Raw genomic sequence first — 19199 nt, forward strand, 5'->3', positions numbered from 1 at the left:
CATGGGGAGAACCCAGAGGTACTCAGATTTGCAGGCCTCGAGAAAGTTGAGGTTGACCCCCAGGGCGGTAATCGCCTTAAGACCCTGCTTCGCCTTGAAGCAAGACTTATTTTGAAATATAATGCTTTAGGGCCAATGGGTTTAAACAACAGAAATAACTTGAGCTTATAGACCCAACCTCCAGACATATTAATTGTGCATCAATTAGTTTAGTTCTGCACATACCATGTGACCTAGAGGTTCTGTGTATTTATCAGTTCCTTTCTTAGTCTTTCTCCTACTATTTATGCTGCCTGGAGTCCTCCCCTTTCTGTGATTCTCCCTTCTCTTTGCCTATTCACTAGATGTAACATCGATTGTTGCCTTTATTGCGTTTATATTATATTATGCTGAGAGTTAAAGTTTTGCACATCTAAGCCACGGTCTTTGTGGCTTATTTTAAATTATGTATCATGTTTTCATTTTGTTATTGTGATTCACTATTGACATACCTGTTGCTGACACTTATGATACCTTGTGCTTTGATGGTTGTTGTGCCTCGTTGCTAGGACTACGCGCGCTCAGGGCGGGTATATTACCTGCTCTCTGAGATCTCGCGAGGTCTGAGGCCAGTCATGTTTCCCGGGAGGGGGTGGCGCGATTATGCGAATATCCTCTGACACCATCCAATCGGCGGCGGAAGGTGTTAGAGAAGAGATTCCTTTCATGGAATGTACGAGTATAGCTGCGGCTGCCGCGCGCTCCTGGCATCATGTCTAACCCAAATTGGCGGCACCCATGCGTCGGCAGGGTTAAGGGTTAAGAGCTGTGATTGGTGCCACTACGGATTATGAGTGTTACTGGTGGGCGTTTGCCCGCAGACTCATTTGCGTATTTTCTACAACGCTATTTTTGCAGGTACTCCTGGATATAAAAAATGAAGTACATGGCTCCACTTCATCTGACATGATGTGTTTTCTTTAAAGAAGGCAATACATATAATATTCATTACCAGGGAATATTTAATTAATTTGGGGCACTATATACAGTAAATGTTCACAGGGATCACTGAATATGATTCAGTCAGGGGAGTATATATATATATCAATAAATTAAAGAAAAACAACCACTTAGTATATATATATGTATAAAAAAAAAAAACTACAGATACCTACTCCCATTCCTTTTCATTACCTGGCGCTGGTCTTCTTTAATGTTGACAAGCCAGGATCGCCTAGGAAAAGTTTTATAGTTAGCAGGCCGAAGCACGGGAACAAGATGTCAGGCGCTCCAGGCTGTTAATTATGCACACTCTAGCCACCTCTGAATTCATGCCTCTTGCTTACCATCACCTCCTTTTCCCACCATGGGAGAGGGAGGTGGCAAGGGTGTGTATTATTAGAAGAACGGAGCACCGGATATCTTGTCCCCAAATTACGGCTTGCTAATTATAAGTCTTTTTTTCTAGAGGATCCCTGCGTTTCAACATTAAAGAAGCGCCTGGATCGGAATGAAGAGGGTTGTTTTTCTTTAATTTAGCCATGGTATATATTTTTTTCAGGGTATTCTATATAAATTATCTAAGAGGCATAATATTTATTGTAATATATGGAGGGTTGCATATTCTTTTTGACTAATTCCAGGTGCTGTTCATGGAGATTTGTGAGTTGAGGGGTATGTATTATTTAGGAGCGCAGCATGGGACATAGCTGTTATCCAAGAGACACTGTACTGTAACTGTCTGTGGTATTTTGGGTATGCAGTGTGGAGATGGGCTGCAACAATAAATCATGGCAAGAAAAGTAACTGCAATGTGCCCTAGGTTTTGAAAGGGGGGGGGGGGCAGAACGCTGATGAGAAAAATCTACATTGAGATTCTATATAATAATTTTTCATTACAGGAGATGCTTTTTTACCATTTGATATAACATTAAATCTCTAAGGATGCATGAAGAAGTGCTAAATGTAGTAGTCTGCTCAAGTCCAGACATGACCTCTAGTGACCATTTCACCATATATAATAGTTGTCTTTTGAATTAATCTGAACAGAAAATGAAGAGAGAGGGACACTGTATGTGGACAATGGCACAAGATTTTTCATGGCACGTGTACACTTGCTGTGCAACAACAAGATATTGGTACAAAATTCAATGCAACTAAAATCATAAAAATAGGCTGCACCATGTAATTCCAAAAAAAAAAGTAAAATCAACCATACTTATGCTTAATGATTAGGGATTAGCCTAGAACATAACCATGACATCTGATTACATCACAAACACTGATTGCACTCAGCATCACTTCAAGACAGAATTATGCCTGGAATTATAGAGGTTTTTGTATCTAGAAAGGAAAGATTAAGAAAAATTATGGCCTTAACAAAATTACAGCCATTTTAAAGCAATCAGTGGAGGCAGAGTGCAATGTACCACTCAGAACCACCCAGGCACTTCCTTGATCCGATTTAAAAGGGCTTATTCTATGTTATATGTCAGAACAACACTCCAGATACTACGTACTACTGAATGAGTATCGTATTATTTCTCAGATAGATTTAAGATGAAGATATGTCAGAACAAGAAGACTGATCAAAAATATTCTATCAGGAGGTACCTCATTTAATTATGTAATTAAAGAAAACAATAAACCAATGCTATCCACGTACATTAATGACCAAACTCACCAACCATCTGAAGTCCTTTTATTTTTTTCTTTATTCCCTCCACTTTGGGAACATTACGATTTACAAAGACTAGTATTTTAATTGGCAGCCTTTACTGTTTTGCTCACCAGTCAACTGCATGCTGGATTTATATTGCATGATGAATTTACTAAAAAGCTTAGTGAAACAGAAAGGTCGTTCCGCAACTCTTCCCTGGTCTAAAAATCAGGAGCAGTCTCAGCATTTTTCTGGTGGAGACTTTAGTAAATTAAGCATTCTGGGGCGTTCATGCCTACCCCACTCACCTTCACACAAGTACTGTGTGGGGGCATAAACAGCTAGAAATCAGCGGAAACGCACATTTTAATTGGTCTTTCGGTCAGAATCCTGGCAGAAATGGCTAAGTAAGTCTACCCCGTATACATGTTGGAATAAAGGCATTTGCCTAGATCTGGCTCTCTATTCTCTAGACCAGTGATTTCCAACTAGTGTGCCGCGACACATGGTCGGGTGTGCCGCGGGGAAAGTTCCCCAAACTATGGTGCCCCCTGTGTTTTGTTTCCCGGCAATTCACAGCGATGCGCAGTCACGGCTTCTTACAATGTAGGAGACGTGTACAATAACACATGCACAAGCTTTGAACCTCGCGCGACACAATGACGTCACCGAGGCCGGCGCATCATCCTGAGAGCGGAGAGACTCTCGCATTTGCCCACCGCCAAGGTAATGCCCACCAATAATGCTGACTATATGAGATTTTGCCTGAGTATATGAACTGTTGGCAGAATACTCAGCATATGAGCTGGTACTTTTAGTACTCCAGCAGTATACAGCATATAACAGTGATGGCTAACCTATGGCACTGGTGCCAGAGGTGGCACTCAGAGCCCTGTCTGTGGGCACTCAGGCCATCACCAGAGATGACTCCAGGTATATACCTGCCGTCCCAGACAGCCCAGGACTTGCTGTGCACAGAGGTATTTTAAAGTGACAGCTCTACCTGGGACTATTTTCTGCTTTATTGGTGTCCTCAGGTGCTGATATCAATGAAAACTGTGACAGAGAAGGGAGTATAAATCACAAATTAAATTTCTATGTTGGCACTTTGCGATAAATAAGTGGGTCTTTGTTGTAGTTTGGGCACTCGGTGTCTAAAAGGTTCGCCATCACTGGCATATAACAATGAGAAATGTAAAATGAGAAATACTATAGTCATGAGGCTGGAGTACTACAAGTACCAGCTCATATTCTGAGTATATGAGCTGGCACTTGTACTCTGGCCTCATGGCCATAGTACTTCTCATTGTACCCCTTTATTTTGCAGTATATGAGCCACATAATAATCAGCACCATATACTAAAAACAGGGAGGAACTGAGAAATGTTGAGGAAGAGCTTCCTGTGTATCTTTCCACCATTCCTGCCAGGAGATCCCTTTTGTGTTTATCGAAACAGGCCCAGGTTTCACACTGAGTGAGTAAAATAAATTTAGAATCTATATTATTAACTATATGTATAATATGACTATTTTAGTGTCATTTTGTGCTATTTTGGTTGGTGGTGTGCCCCAGGATTTTCTAAGTATAAAAAGTGTGCCGTGGGTCAAAAAAGGTTGAAAATCACTGCTCTAGACCTTTTTTGACACCTTATAATTGACTGCTAAGGCGACTCAATGAACTCAACAGTGATGTTCTCCCATTTGTGACAACCACATTTATCATGCAAAGTCCAACAGAATTGTGTCATACGCTCTATGTTAAAGGTGCACCAAAAAAAGTTGTTACACTCTGTCAGGGCAGTGCAGGGGGCACCAGATTCATGAATCTGTTGCACTCTGCACACTCCACCTAGTGCAGTTTGCAGTGGTTTTGATCAATGTGGCCCACTATGTACACAGCTTTTGTACTGTGTATGCAACATAAATTGTAAGTAATATTGAAAAACAATAAATGTGATTAAAATTGAAGCTAAAATAAACTGTGAAAGTCAAAGAAAAATATATATGACTGAATGCTATTAATAAATTCCACCAAAGACTGCTGAGGTTTGAGAAGCTCTATATACTACTGACAAAAATAAGCGTAGCTTATAGCAAATGAGATCAAAATGGGAAAAAAACAAAACCAAAAAAAAATTAAAAGTACCGTCTGACAGGAAGTCCAACCTTTCCATCTGCCAGTTGTCATGTTTAAGTAAGAACTCTATTACTGTAATCTTTTACTGCACAGTGCACATGCTCTACAACATCCTTTGGTACTTACATCTGGAATGAACCCAATCTCATTGAGGTGATTACTCAGTTCTGGGTCATGAAATGCAATCATTTGGGAAAAAACAGTCAGGTATTCTGAAATGACATCATAAACAAGTATAATCAGAAACATGAAGAATTGTTCAGACACAGACTTAAAGCTGTATTTAGGCATACGGCTGTTGTGTTGGGTCCCCTCATTCTTAATTTATTAGTCCTAGTAGCATATCCTTGCTTTGTAGCCATTCATTTAATTAACTCATATCTCAGTCTAAATGTATCATCCACTTGCACTGTGTACATGAAACGTAATACTAGCGTCACCTTTGCTGGTTGAAGACATCTTAATGATTAGGGTATTAAGAAGTTTGTCTCGAAGGCTGACTTTAATTTCCAAAAGGGCTGACTTTATCGGATAACTGCTTCAACCAGTGAATGGGTAAAAGGTCTGCTCATAAAAGCCAAACTAGGGTTACCTGCACACAACAAGGAAATTTAGAGTACAGCTAGCACACTTCCCCATTTGTTTCTAGGCTCAAGCACACTGCTGTGAATTTAAAAGCCCTGTGCATGAGCTGAGTGCTGGAGACAAAAAAAAGAGAGCAGCTCTGCTCACCCCTCCCTTCTTCATAGCAATGTGTAGCGTCCTACAGCAAATACAGATAAACATGGACCATGCTCTAACTTTCTCCCCTGCATGGTACGATACTGTGGCACCATTGCATGGCCAGGTTTCATAGGTGTCTTTGGGGGATCTACAATTGTAGATCTGTAGTAGAACACCTGGATCCTGTACTGGTCAGCTAATATTCTATAGGGCCAGAAGCTGATGATTTAGTTCCTTTTGCGGTGGTGAGGTTTCACATCTGAGAATCAGATTCCCAAATAGTTCAATAAAAGCAAAGCTGCAATGGCGCAGCAGGCCCAGTACAACATGTACATAGCCATGTGCTTCTGCTTCCATACAAGGTGCTATAAGCCACTGATCTGTACAGGGTTAGGTGTAAGACCCCAGCAATCTGCAATATTGACTAATACATAGGGGAGGCCATTCACTACCATTAATATACATTAATTTAAAAATTATTTTATAAGACATCAGTCCAATTCAACTTGCTCTGGTGCCCATTTATAGTATCGACACTGGGGATATTAATATAAAGTATTGCAGATTAAACCAGTGCAGAATAGGACTAGACCAGTCTTCTCCTGCATCAGATGTATCACTGCATCTGATGCTGGATAAGAATATAACATAGTATTACGCTGTCTGGTTGTAATGTAATGCAGCATATTAACTGGTGTAGTATACACACTTCATGCAAAGCCACACACTGTTTGGAGTACTAGTCGGAAAAGTGTGTAAACCCTGCGCAGAGCATTTTATACAGACAGGTTTCTTTGTCATAAAGTACAAGAGAATTATATCACAAACAGTTTGATAAATCTACATTGGATGTTACAATTAAACCAAAATTAACTTACCTTGAATTACATGTGAATTGTCTTTCAGAAAGAAATTGTACAAGTACTTTGGTATGAATGCAGACATACATGCGTATGCCAGTGCTAGAAGAAAAAAAAAACTTGTTTCAAACACAAATTTCCACTGCCACATAAATAGCAATAAGAACATTGACTTCATAATGTGGGGATTATAACATGATCTTCAGGTTGTAAGCAGAATGTTATAGAGGTCAAAACATGAAAACCAACCCAAGACGAATAAATACAGCGACAGCCCCCTGCAAACTATGGCGCATACAGTGTTCCCTGTTCTGCATTTACTTGTGCAGTTTTTCGCACACCTGAGGTTAACCCATGTACAGTAGTACAAGACATCTAACACCTTCAATAAGATCAAAGGCAAACTTATCTACCCTGATATGGATCTAGCATCAAACAGTGATCTTTCCCATCGTTTCTGTTGCTTCTGTTGCTGAAAACTCGAGTTATAACAGCTTAGATTAAAATATACAAATTCACCATGACTACTCAAAGGAATGGGGAATGGTTTCATGTAGACATGACTGAAATCTTCCCAACTCTCTGTTGTCAGCCTGATGTCCTCCTCATAAGCCACAACCAAAATATGGTGTGATTTAGCACAATGACTGAATGGCTGTCCCTGTCAATGGTTAAGATAAATTTGTCTATACCAGTGATGGCTAACCTATGGCACTGGTGCCAGAGGTGGCACTCAGAGCCCTTTCTGTGGGCACTCAGGCCATCACCAGAGATTACTCCAGGTATCTTCCTGCAGTCCCAGACAGCCCAGGACTTGCTGTACACAGAGCTATTTTAAAGTGACAGCTGTACCTGGGACTATTTTCTGCTTTATTGGTGTCCTCAGGGTGCTGCTATCAATGAAAACTGTGACAGAGAAGGGAGTATAAATCACAAATTAAATTTCTGTGTTGGCACTTTGCGATAAATAAGCGGATCTTTGTTGTAGTTTGGGCACTCGGTCTCTAAAAGGTTTGCCATCACTGGTCTATACCATCACATGATTGTACCGATTCCTATATGTAATAGTTCTACTTCAGAATAAACCCACATGTACTAAAAATATAAAAACATTTCAGAAGATTGAAATGGGATGCAACTCATTAAGATTTTTGTGAGGAATCAAAATTTTACAAATTCTGCTGTGGCAAAAAACTCCCAAACAGGCAATTTTTGCATTGCCATAGCCCAAAAACTTGCAGTGTATGGATAATATTCCAATCTCAAACATGTTGCAGATACTGTACAATGCAGAAGTTTGGCTACTAGTAGGTTTGCTCCAGATAATCCACTGTGAGCATGTACTGTGCAAAAATGTAATGAAAAACATTTGATAAATTTAAATGATAAGTTTTAGGCTGCATTTACATTGACGTATGGCATACGCCGGCCGTGATGGAGAGGAGGAGAAATGACCCCTCCACTCTCCATTCCATTGCATTATGTATGGCTGTAACACAGGGAAAGATAGGGCATGCCCTATCTTTTTCCCGTTCACGGAGCACCATATCGCTCCGTGCGACCATTGCCAGTCTATTGTGGCCTAAAAGTTAAAATTACTGTGTAAATCACATCCTCATCCACAAAATGGTTAAACTTATAATAATTAAATACTTTATGTTAATAATTATTGTAAAACCTGAAAAATCTCAACGATAGAGAAGATAATTTCATTGTCAATAGGCTGTCAACAGGCATGGAAGGGAAATTACGCAATTAGACAAACAAGTGAGTAATTAAAGGAGTATTCCCATTACAGCAAATCAATGTTATTGTTTTTATGATAATAATATATACAATTTTCCAATACACTTTATGTATCAATTCCTCACAGTTCTCTAGATCTCTGCTGTCATTCTGTAGAAAGCTTCTATGTTACTTCCAAAGGACAGAAATCTGACCATGGTCCCACAGGTGCGCGGCTCGTTATGTCACACAGCTCTGATTACTCTCTATGACATAATGAGCTGTGGTCATGGTCAGACATTCGGGATTTCGTAGACATTACATTACATTACACTGAATTCAACCATCAATCCACATTTGCCACATTGTGTTTTTACAGGTAGAATTGGAGAATGCAAATAACTTGCACAACCTCATTATTGTAATTCATTGTGGTGAAGATGTTTCTTGGGTGGCCCAGTCATCTGCGACTGCACAAAGCAGATAATGGACGAGTAGTCAGTTTATAAAAACAATACTCCCACTTCTCCTCCATTACCCGAGGTTATAACAATACTGTTATGGTGCCTATAGACATCTCATTCATAAAAGAAGTAAATCACCCATACATAATTGAGAAGGGGGTGACTTTAGTACTTAAACAAGGTACAAAGATGCTTGATGCTCTAATAGAAGCTGTTATAAAAGCAAACACACTATATACAGCTTGGGTTCTTTCTTTTTTTAACCCTTTCTAGTATACAATCCCTGAAATAGTTGCAATTCCTTGCATGCAGCCAGGGGAGCCATTCCCAGTGAACAAATAAATGCTATAAAAACCTAAAGAAATAACTTGGATTTGACTAGTCTTTATAAAAGGCAAACTGTGAGGTAATCAGGAGCATCCATAAGTATATGGCATGTAAATAGATCTATTTTACCCTGGGGTAAACTATCCCTTTCCGGTCAGAGCAGTAGGACATGAATACTGCTGTTTACTCTTTCGCTGGCGGCTCCACAGGAGGTAGTGGCTAATAGAAATGGCCTCTCTATCATTTGGCTGCTTTCTATTAAAAGAGTGTTTCCAGTTTCTTATAATTGAGCAAAATGGGATTTTAGTAGTAGAGCTTTGGCTGAATGCACACAGGGGGAAGTTTCAGACGGGTGGAAATGGGAGGGGTGAATGCTTCTTACCCCTTCCATCTCCGTAGGATCTCAATGGTCAGAACCCAAATCGGTGTACCCACTGCTCCATGACACAGTACCCACTGCTCCATGACCCTGCATAATAGAAGTGAAAGAGGTTTTCCCACTAAACAAGTTAACATGCTGATGAAGAGACCCTACAGAGAGACCCTACAGATCACAAGTACCTCCGTTGGACCCCTCATCACTCCCAAAAATTAAGACGGCCGCACATGACCATTCTGCTCCATTCATCTCAATGGAGATAACGGAGATTGCCGAGCGTGCCATAGAGATGAATGGAGCAGAACAGTCATACATGGGAGTGAGGAGGGATCCATCGAAGAAACCTTGTTCTCATCACTGAGAACCCCGCGATCAACAAGTTAGGCCCTATCGTATGGACAGGTCCTAACTTGTTTCGTGGGAAAACCCCTTTAATGGCAGCCGTGAGCTCGCTGACATTTATTGGGCTAGATCAGGGGTCAGGAACCTTTTTGGCTGAGAGAGCCATAAGCGCCATATATTTTAAAATATAATTCTGCGAGAGCCGTACAATATGCTTAAAGGGACACTGACAGAACAATGGCTCCAGCAGTCATTAGTACAGCAAGGAGTGTTCCAGCCCCCCCCCCCCGTACTAAGCTTCCACTGGACCAAAACAATTGTAATTCCCTGTAAAATAAAAAAATAGATAATTTACATTCGAGCTTGTCCCAATACAGACACCAACCGCTGCAGAACATCCCCATACATTAGCCAACCAATGCAGAACATCCCTATACATGAGCCAACCGCTGCAGAACATCCCCATACATTAGCCAACCAATGCAGAACATCCCTATACAGACGCCAACCGCTGCAGAACATCCCTATACAGACGCCAACCAATGCAGAACATCCCTATACAGACGCCAACCGCTGCAGAACATCCCTATACATTAGCCAACCAATGCAGAACATCCCTATACAGACGCCAACCGCTGCAGAACATCCCCATACATTAGCCAACCAATGCAGAACATCCCTATACAGACGCCAACCAATGCAGAACATCCCTATACAGACGCCAACCAATGCAGAACATCCCCATACATTAGCCAACCAATGCAGAACATCCCTATACAGACGCCAACCGCTGCAGAACATCCCCATACATTAGCCAACCAATGCAGAACATCCCCATACAGACGCCAACCAATGCAGAACATCCCCATACAGACGCCAACCAATGCAGAACATCCCCATACATTAGCCAACCAATGCAGAACATCCCTATACAGACGCCAACCAATGCAGAACATCCCCATACATTAGCCAACCAATGCAGAACATCCCTATACAGACGCCAACCAATGCAGAACATCCCTATACAGAGACGCCAACCAATGCAGAACATCCCTATACAGACGCCAACCAATGCAGAACATCCCTATACAGACGCCAACCAATGCAGAACATCCCCATACATTAGCCAACCAATGCAGAACATCCCCATACAGACGCCAACCAATGCAGAACATCCCTATACAGACGCCAACCAATGCAGAACATCCCTATACAGACGCCAACCAATGCAGAACATCCCTATACAGACGCCAACCAATGCAGAACATCCCTATACAAACGCCAACCAATGCAGAACATCCCTATACAGACGCCAACCAATGCAGAACATCCTTATACAGACGCCAACCAATGCAGAACATCCTTATACAGACGCCAACCAATGCAGAACATCCCTATACAGACGCCAACCAATGCAGAACATCCTTATACAGACGCCAACCAATGCAGAACATCCCTATACAGACACCAACCAATGCAGAACATCCCTATACAGACGCCAACCAATGCAGAACATCCCTATACAGACGCCAACCAATGCAGAACATCCCCATACATTAGCCAACCAATGCAGAACATCCCTATACAGACGCCAACCAATGCAGAACATCCCTATACAGACGCCAACCAATGCAGAACATCATTATACAGCCACCAACCAATGCAGAACATCCCTATACAGACGCCAACCAATGCAGAACATCCCTATACAGACGCCAACCAATGCAGAACATCCCTATACAGACGCCAACCAATGCAGAACATCCTTATACAGACGCCAACCAATGCAGAACATCCCTATACAGACGCCAACCAATGCAGAACATCCCTATACAGACGCCAACCGCTGCAGAACATCCCTATACAGACGCCAACCAATGCAGAATATCCCTATACAGACGCCAACCAATGCAGAACATCCCTATACAGACGCCAACCAATGCAGAACATCCCTATACAGACGCCAACCAATGCAGAACATCCCTATACAGACGCCAACCAATGCAGAACATCCCTATACAGACGCCAACCAATGCAGAACATCCCTATACAGACGCCAACCAATGCAGAACATCCCTATACAGACGCCAACCAATGCAGAACATCCCTATACAGACGCCAACCGCTGCAGAACATCCCTATACAGACGCCAAACGCTGCAGAACATCCCTATACAGACGCCAACCAATGCAGAACATCCCTATACAGACGCCAACCGCTGCAGAACATCCCTATACAGACGCCAACCAATGCAGAACATCCCCATACAGACGCCAACCAATGCAGAACATCCCTATACAGACGCCAACCAATGCAGAACATCCCTATACAGACGCCAACCGCTGCAGAACATCCCTATACAGACGCCAAACGCTGCAGAACATCATTATACAGACGCCAACCGCTGCAGAACATCCTTATACAGACGCCAACCACTGCAGAACATCCCCATACACGAGCCAACCGCTGCAGAACATCCCTATACAGACGCCAACCGCTGCAGAACATCCCTATACAGACGCCAACCGTTGCAGAACATCCCTATACAGACGCCAACCGCTGCAGAACATCCCTATACAGACGCCAACCGCTGCAGAACATCCCTATACAGACGCCAACCAATGCAGAACATCCCTATACAGACGCCAACCGCTGCAGAACATCCTTATACAGACGCCAACCAATGCAGAACATCCTTATACAGACGCCAACCAATGCAGAACATCCTTATACAGACGCCAACCAATGCAGAACATCCCTATACAGACGCCAACCGTTGCAGAACATCCCTATACAGACGCCAACCAATGCAGAACATCCTTATACAGACGCCAACCAATGCAGAACATCCCTATACAGACGCCAACCGCTGCAGAACATCCCTATACAGACGCCAACCAATACAGAACATCCCCATACAGATGCCAACATGTGTCTAAGCTGCTGCTTAACCTCACATTAATGTAGAAATGCAGTGGTGGGGGAAGATATGTGAGGATGATGCAGCTATGAAGCTCTCAGGAGAGCTTCATAGCTGCACACAGGACACTAAGGGGTTAAGGCAGAGTGTGAGGAGACACTGGGGGGAGGGAGCACTTATCTCTGGCTGATCCCGGCTGCTGACTCCTTCTCCTTGGACTCCTTCTCCTTCATGTCTCCGGAGTATGCAGCTCTGGTCTCCTGTGTCTGAATCTCCCGCGCTGCTACATCCAGCCCCGGGATTGGCTGCAGGCAGGCAGTCTCCTCCCCTCCCTCTCACACATGGAGGAGACTGCTGCAGGGAAGGAGAGGGAGGCGCCGCCCCTGAATTAACCCCGCGGACCCTGCGCTGCTCTGCAGAATACATCCAGGGGCATAACTACAGCCGGGGGCACAACAGCCTGGTCTTGGCAGGCATATTAGCAGTTGCTGCGGCTGTAGTTAAGCCCCTGGATAGGAGCCCCGGCTGCGAGCCAGATGCGGCCATCAAAAGAGCCATATCTGGCTCGCGAGCCATAGGTTCCCGACCCCTGGGCTAGATCATGGACGTCACTTACAGCCTTAGTTGAAGAGACAAGTTCACAACAATGTATATGAGCTCTACTGCACATGTCTGACATGAAACATTTTTCTTTTTTTTAAATGTTCCAAATAGAAAAAAAGAGTTTAACTTGTCCAGAACTTTGTAAAGATGCCCATAGTTTAAGTCAGATTTTAAGGTAAAACAGCATACACTTACCTTCATTGTTAAAATTCAAATATAGGAATGGTGCACACAGAGAATCCAGGCCTGACGATACAAAAATAAACATGTATGAAACAATCAAAAGCCTAGAATGGATCAAATATTTTAACATTGGTCAGTTTAAAAAAATATGATGGCATTAGCTTCTGACACGCAGCTGCAATATAATAAATAATATCAGCAGAAATGAAGCTATGTAACGGAAACCTCTTCTAAGAGCCCCCTTTCTGTTCTATTCCTAGGCTTAGATAGTACGCCATAAATGAAAAGACTGGTGAAATAAATGAACTGCGACATAAAGGAAAAGATGCAGGATTCCTTGCAGTTTCCTTAAAGGAAACCTACCACTTGAAGTGGCAGGTTTCTGATGGAAATAACGGGCACCAGCTCAGGGTGAGCTGGTGCCAGAGCTTATTTTTGTTAGTGTTTTAAACCGCGGTATCGCGGTTTAAAACACTTTTTAAACTTTATAGCCGGCGCAGGGAGGTACGCGCTCGGTGCTTACCATGCGCGCGACCGTGCGTGCGGCTACATAGGAAGTGAAGGAGAGCCGCGCGCATGGTAAGCGCCGAGCGCGTACCTCCCTGCGCCGGCTATAAAGTTTAAAAAGTGTTTTAAACCGCGATACCGCGGTTTAAAACACTTACAAAAATAAGCTCCGGCACCAGCTCACCCTGAGCTGGTGCCCGGTATTTCCATCTGAAGCCTGCCACTTCAAGTGGTAGGTTTCCTTTAAAGGAAATCTACCATCAAATTCAAGCATGGATAAACCAGGGACACTAACTAACTGTGACACACTGGGCACTTTAGTTGTAAGCAGAGCCCCTGTGCTGTAGCTTCACAGGCTGTTATAATGTGCAAGGAGCACTTCCCACTCTCACTGGTTCCTGAAACTCCCTCTGCTGCAGTAAGATTACATCAGGCAGATAAAGGTGGATGTACTGAGGAAGGAGGGTAGAGGGGCTCCATAGAGTTTTTCTGGTTCATTAGCATCATTTTAAAAGTTTTTTTTTTTTTTAAAGGAAAAAGGCCATGGATAAAAAATATAAGAAGATTTGATGGTAGATTTCTTTCATGTCTGCTTGCTGTAATTCAATTCTTGCATCCAGCAGAAACAAACCAGTACAAGGCTTGTTACATGATGCAGCTTAAATGACTGTGTTGTGGTTCTAACAACACATGCACCAAATACATCACAAGGCTGCTTTTTATCCAATGGAAGTAAGCAATGAATGGCAGCAAGCAGAGATGTAGAAAACATGAGGAATTAATACAGAAATGTTATAGTACAATTGTATACCTTTTTATTATACAAACACGTGTGGAAAGTCAACAACGCCTTTAAAACTTTCACATAAACATTTCACATAAATACCATCAAACCTATGGAACACCAAGGTACCCTGTACAAAGGTGGCTTGTTGGGGTTTGAATAATACACACATTCCTCATAAAAAACAAAGACTCCAACAAAAAGTTGCAGAGACCCTTCCCCCTTACATGCATTAATCTCTCTGGTGAAAAAAAGATTGTGTAGTCTGCGTGTTGTGTGTCAATGAAGGTGACTATAAGGTTTATTGTTTGTTATACAGCTATAACCAGAGAGTTTTTACTCTTTTCTGCTCTTTGCCTGGCTATATTACTGTATTAAATGTTGTAACAGAACTATTTATTTCTCCATGTCTCTTACTTAAGCTACAGCTAAATAAGGAACCCTGTGCTGAGCAGTGAGACTAACCGTTCTGTTGAAAAATTGTGCTTTTAGAATACTATAGCAAAGTAGAGAATCGAAAGGGTTAAAACTCATCTTGTTTAGTAACACTAATGACTCTTTGAGTAGAAGAAGTTACCTTGCCAATACACTAAGTTTGGATGTGATACCACCCAAGCTTTTAAGACCCTTCTAAATTTTGCATGTCCTTCAGGTGATGACAGGAGCTCATCATATTGATGACAACGTGGGATATCTACTTCAATCTGAAAAATAGTGAGCAGAAAATTTACATTCCAGGCAGACTTAACATGCTGAACCACACATATATTAAGTTACAGTATACTTAACAGAATTTTCTAACTGCCACACTGTCCAGCACACAGGCAATTGTATGTAAACAGGTGAGACATAAAATACATAAAAAGGCATAATGCTAAAAAGGAAAATGTCATTCACTACTTGAGGGGACAGTAATTTAGTGGTATAAAAGCTAATGACATCACATGACCAGCGCAGAATGTGTACATCACATAACACTTAGAGACACAGTTTGGGAGACTGGGCCATTTCCTATTTTAGATCAGTTTCAAGAATTGGAGCAGAGAAAAATCCCTGAATATTTGGATCTTTCCAGTCTATTAACTGACCTCCGAATTCTTGATTCAGATTTAATTTACAGTGATATATATTGATTTATTAGTTATATATATATATACATATACACACGCACATTATGATATTCTACCAACAATAATCGTGCCTTGGTAAGTCTAAGCCTTTAAAAGGATTGCCCAACTAATAACACTTATTCCATATCCACAGGATGAGAGTCTGAATATTGGGGAAGGGGCGTAACAACAGCGGTAACAGCCATAGCAGCCGCCATCGGGCCCACAGTATGAGGGGGCCCCGGCATCTGATCTGACACATTAATGAATGGAAGATGTGCACCATTATATACATATTATGCTGCACATTGTACAGCATATTTATCAGTGCATAAATGTGTGTAAGAGTGTATAAATGTTTGAGCATACAAATGTGTATATTTTCTAAGAGTTTACGGGGCCCCATTCAAACATCTTCTATGGGGCCCTGCCTCTCCTATTTACGCTGCTGTATTGGGGCCTAACCACTGGGACCCCATGACAATGATAAGAATGGGGGTCTGTAAATGTCACATTAACAAAGCAGAAGTGCATATGCACAGCCACCACGACATTTATTTATGTAGTTCAGCAAAACCTTATATAACTCTATATAGATGTTCACATATGGTCTACTGATAAACATGTTTGGAAATGTAGATTGACGTCCAGTGAAAGAAACAAGAGACTTCATTTAATTATAATATTATATAAATTGTAAATAGTTCACAATAAAAAAAAAATTACCTGACGGTCAGTAGGGATTGGCGTGTCCTTGTCTATAGAATCATACTTTTCTTGTATCGCGCCCTTTAGGAAACAACAAGAAAATAAAAGAAAAGTTTAAACTGGCAAAATAATAATTCCTTAATAGAAAGACAACTTATTGTAACAATAAAATGTAGTCTGTTTTGAAAAAGAAAAAGAAATAAATTCATCAATGGCGGAAAATGCTGCAAATTTATCAGCAGCAGTCATGTCCATGAATTCTCAGGTCACCCCTGTGGCTATCCATTGGCTACAGCCACCACATGGTATAACAGATATCATAGCTAATCAATTAAAAGTTTGACCACTGGAGAGTAGTGCTGTCTAAGGGAGAGATAATGTAAAATAATTGAAGTGGTATTATCTGTATACCACCTCTTACTTCAATATTGTGCAACGAAAAATATACAGAAGTAGATGCCAATATATAAATGGATGAAAGAATGATAGATCTTCTTAGATGGATGATTTGTCTAAATTACATATTTCCTTAACACGGTATTTTGACTAACACCAGAATAAAAGTGTATTATAGTTATAGTTAACATCAGTAGTACAAGTAAATACAAGAAACATTGTTAGATCGTACTAGAACAGCGCTTCTTACTTTGCTCTCCTCATCCTACTCCTACATGCTGCTGCTTTTAAATGAGGTGTTAAATTATATGAATACTATATAGAGGGGGGACTGGGGGGGTTCTATCAGCAGCATAGAGACAACAGTAAACTCAGACAAAAACATTACATAAAATCATCGGAATCTGCTAATGTTTATAGGAACCTTTATACAACCATAAAGGAGCCCTTACCTCGACACCTAGGAGCGCAGCCCAGGTTAAGCCTCTCAAAAGTGGAGGAATGTCCACTCTAGCTTCCTTCCAAATCAGATTCTTCTTGTACGGGTAAGCCTTAAAACATGTACAATGGAACTAATATCAATGATTCAGCTATCAACAATATCTACAGCAAGGGTAGAGTTGACATTGATTTCCTTATTATTGGCAAAATAGGGATCGTGTTTAACTGCTGAATTAATCAAATGAATTCAATAAATTGCCCAAACCTACAGAATGCTGACCTCAACCACACCAAATACAAAATGTGGTAGGAATGGGAATAGAGACTGCAAGTCAGGCCCTCTCATCCTCACAAATGCTATTTTGGGTGATTGGTCCAAAATCTGGACCCAAGCAGACTGATCAAAATCACATGTTTGTGGCTGGTCTGAAGCATTTTCAGAGAAATGGAAGCTAGTATAGCTTTAAAGGGGGTACAACTACACATTAAAGGGAGTCTACCACATACCCCAAGTGTTATCTGCTTGCAGCATGTAGTATAGAAATGTACTTTTATTACTTCTGTCCATTTTGCAAATTCCAGAATATTCACACCTTAATTCCTATGGTAATGAGGCAGTTTGTGAGAGTTACCAGGGCATGTGGAGCACTGCTATTCCTACCTGGAACACAAACCTAACCATCACTAGCAGGAGATTTGCCTTGTGGGAAATATGAGGAGACATTGGGAGGAGAGGTAAGTGACTTAGGCAGGAATAAAAGTCCCCAAGGTTCTGAGGATATATGCACCAGGTTCCTCATTAGCATACAGCTTAAAATGGGAATATCTCAGAAACAGCAAAACGGAAAGAAAGATATGAGCATTTCTCTACAACATGCAACCAGAAAATTATACTGCTTGGTGAAGACGGTGGACTTCATATGTATATCATTCTAATATATATCTATATCTATATATAATCACATACATATACATATATACACATATATATATATATATATATATATATATATATACATATATATATATATATATATATACACACACACATATATACATATATATATATATATATATATATATATATATACACATATATATATACATACACATATATGATATACATATGAAGTAAACTGTCTTCACCAAGCAGTATTATTTTATATTTGTTTACGTATGGATAGATTTGTATTTATCTATGTACAGGCAGTCCCCGGGTTACATACAAGATAGGGTCTGGAGGTTTGTTCTTAAGTTGAATTTGTATGTAAGTCGAAACTGTATATTTTATAATGGAAGTTCTAGACAATTTTTTTTCTTTTGCCCCAGTGACAATTGGAGTTTCAAAATTATTGGTGTAATTGGACCAAGAATTATCAATAAAGCTTCATTACAGACACCTTACAGCTGATCATTGCAGTCTGGGACTATAGTAAAGCATCCAGAGAGCTTCACCAGAGGTCAGATGGGGCAGAGGGGTCCGTCTGTAACTATGGGTTGTCTGTAAGTCGGGTGTCCTTAAGTAGGGGACCGCCTGTATTGTGTTTTCAGGTTCTCAGGTACCATATTGTGGTAGATATGGGAGGTGAAGAAGTGAACATGAAGGCATATTTTTGGACTTCCTGTGACACTGGAATACCCTGTTGTCAGCCTTTCTTCTAGCTGATAACAAGGGACAATAGGCTGCATTAAGAGAGAACAGTAAATGTAGATAAGGCAGCCTTTGGATTAGGCGGAACTTCAAACATTTAACTCCGATCTAAAGGTTCATGAAAGAGGTCTCCTCAAGACTAATACAACAATATAAAAGCACTTACTTTAAGAAGCCTATCAAATAAGACAATCCTGTTGAGCTGATATTCAGTGTCTCTCTCTCTGATAATAAGAGGAAGGGTGGATGTAGAGAGCTCATTGCTACTACCAGAATGAGGGACGTTTGACTGGCTGAAAAGT

The 19199-nt window shown here is 41.2% G+C and overlaps 1 protein-coding gene across 3 annotated transcripts in view; it reads right to left on the reverse strand.

The window, feature by feature from the left end:
- The window catches only part of TBCK (TBC1 domain containing kinase), a 194937-nt gene that overhangs the window by 108527 nt on the left and 67211 nt on the right, over positions 1 to 19199 (reverse strand). For all 3 annotated transcript variants that reach the window (XM_072119073.1, XM_072119083.1, XM_072119092.1), the window contains 7 exons: positions 19064 to 19190; positions 17258 to 17356; positions 16428 to 16490; positions 15170 to 15296; positions 13314 to 13364; positions 6377 to 6460; positions 4902 to 4987 (listed from right to left, as the gene is read on the reverse strand). In XM_072119073.1, coding sequence (XP_071975174.1) covers positions 4902 to 4987; positions 6377 to 6460; positions 13314 to 13364; positions 15170 to 15296; positions 16428 to 16490; positions 17258 to 17356; positions 19064 to 19190 — 637 coding nt within the window. The remainder of the gene's footprint in view (positions 1 to 4901; positions 4988 to 6376; positions 6461 to 13313; positions 13365 to 15169; positions 15297 to 16427; positions 16491 to 17257; positions 17357 to 19063; positions 19191 to 19199) is intronic.

This window comes from Engystomops pustulosus, chromosome 1 (genome assembly GCF_040894005.1).
Source record: "Engystomops pustulosus chromosome 1, aEngPut4.maternal, whole genome shotgun sequence".
NCBI classification, from domain to species: Eukaryota; Metazoa; Chordata; class Amphibia; order Anura; family Leptodactylidae; genus Engystomops; species Engystomops pustulosus.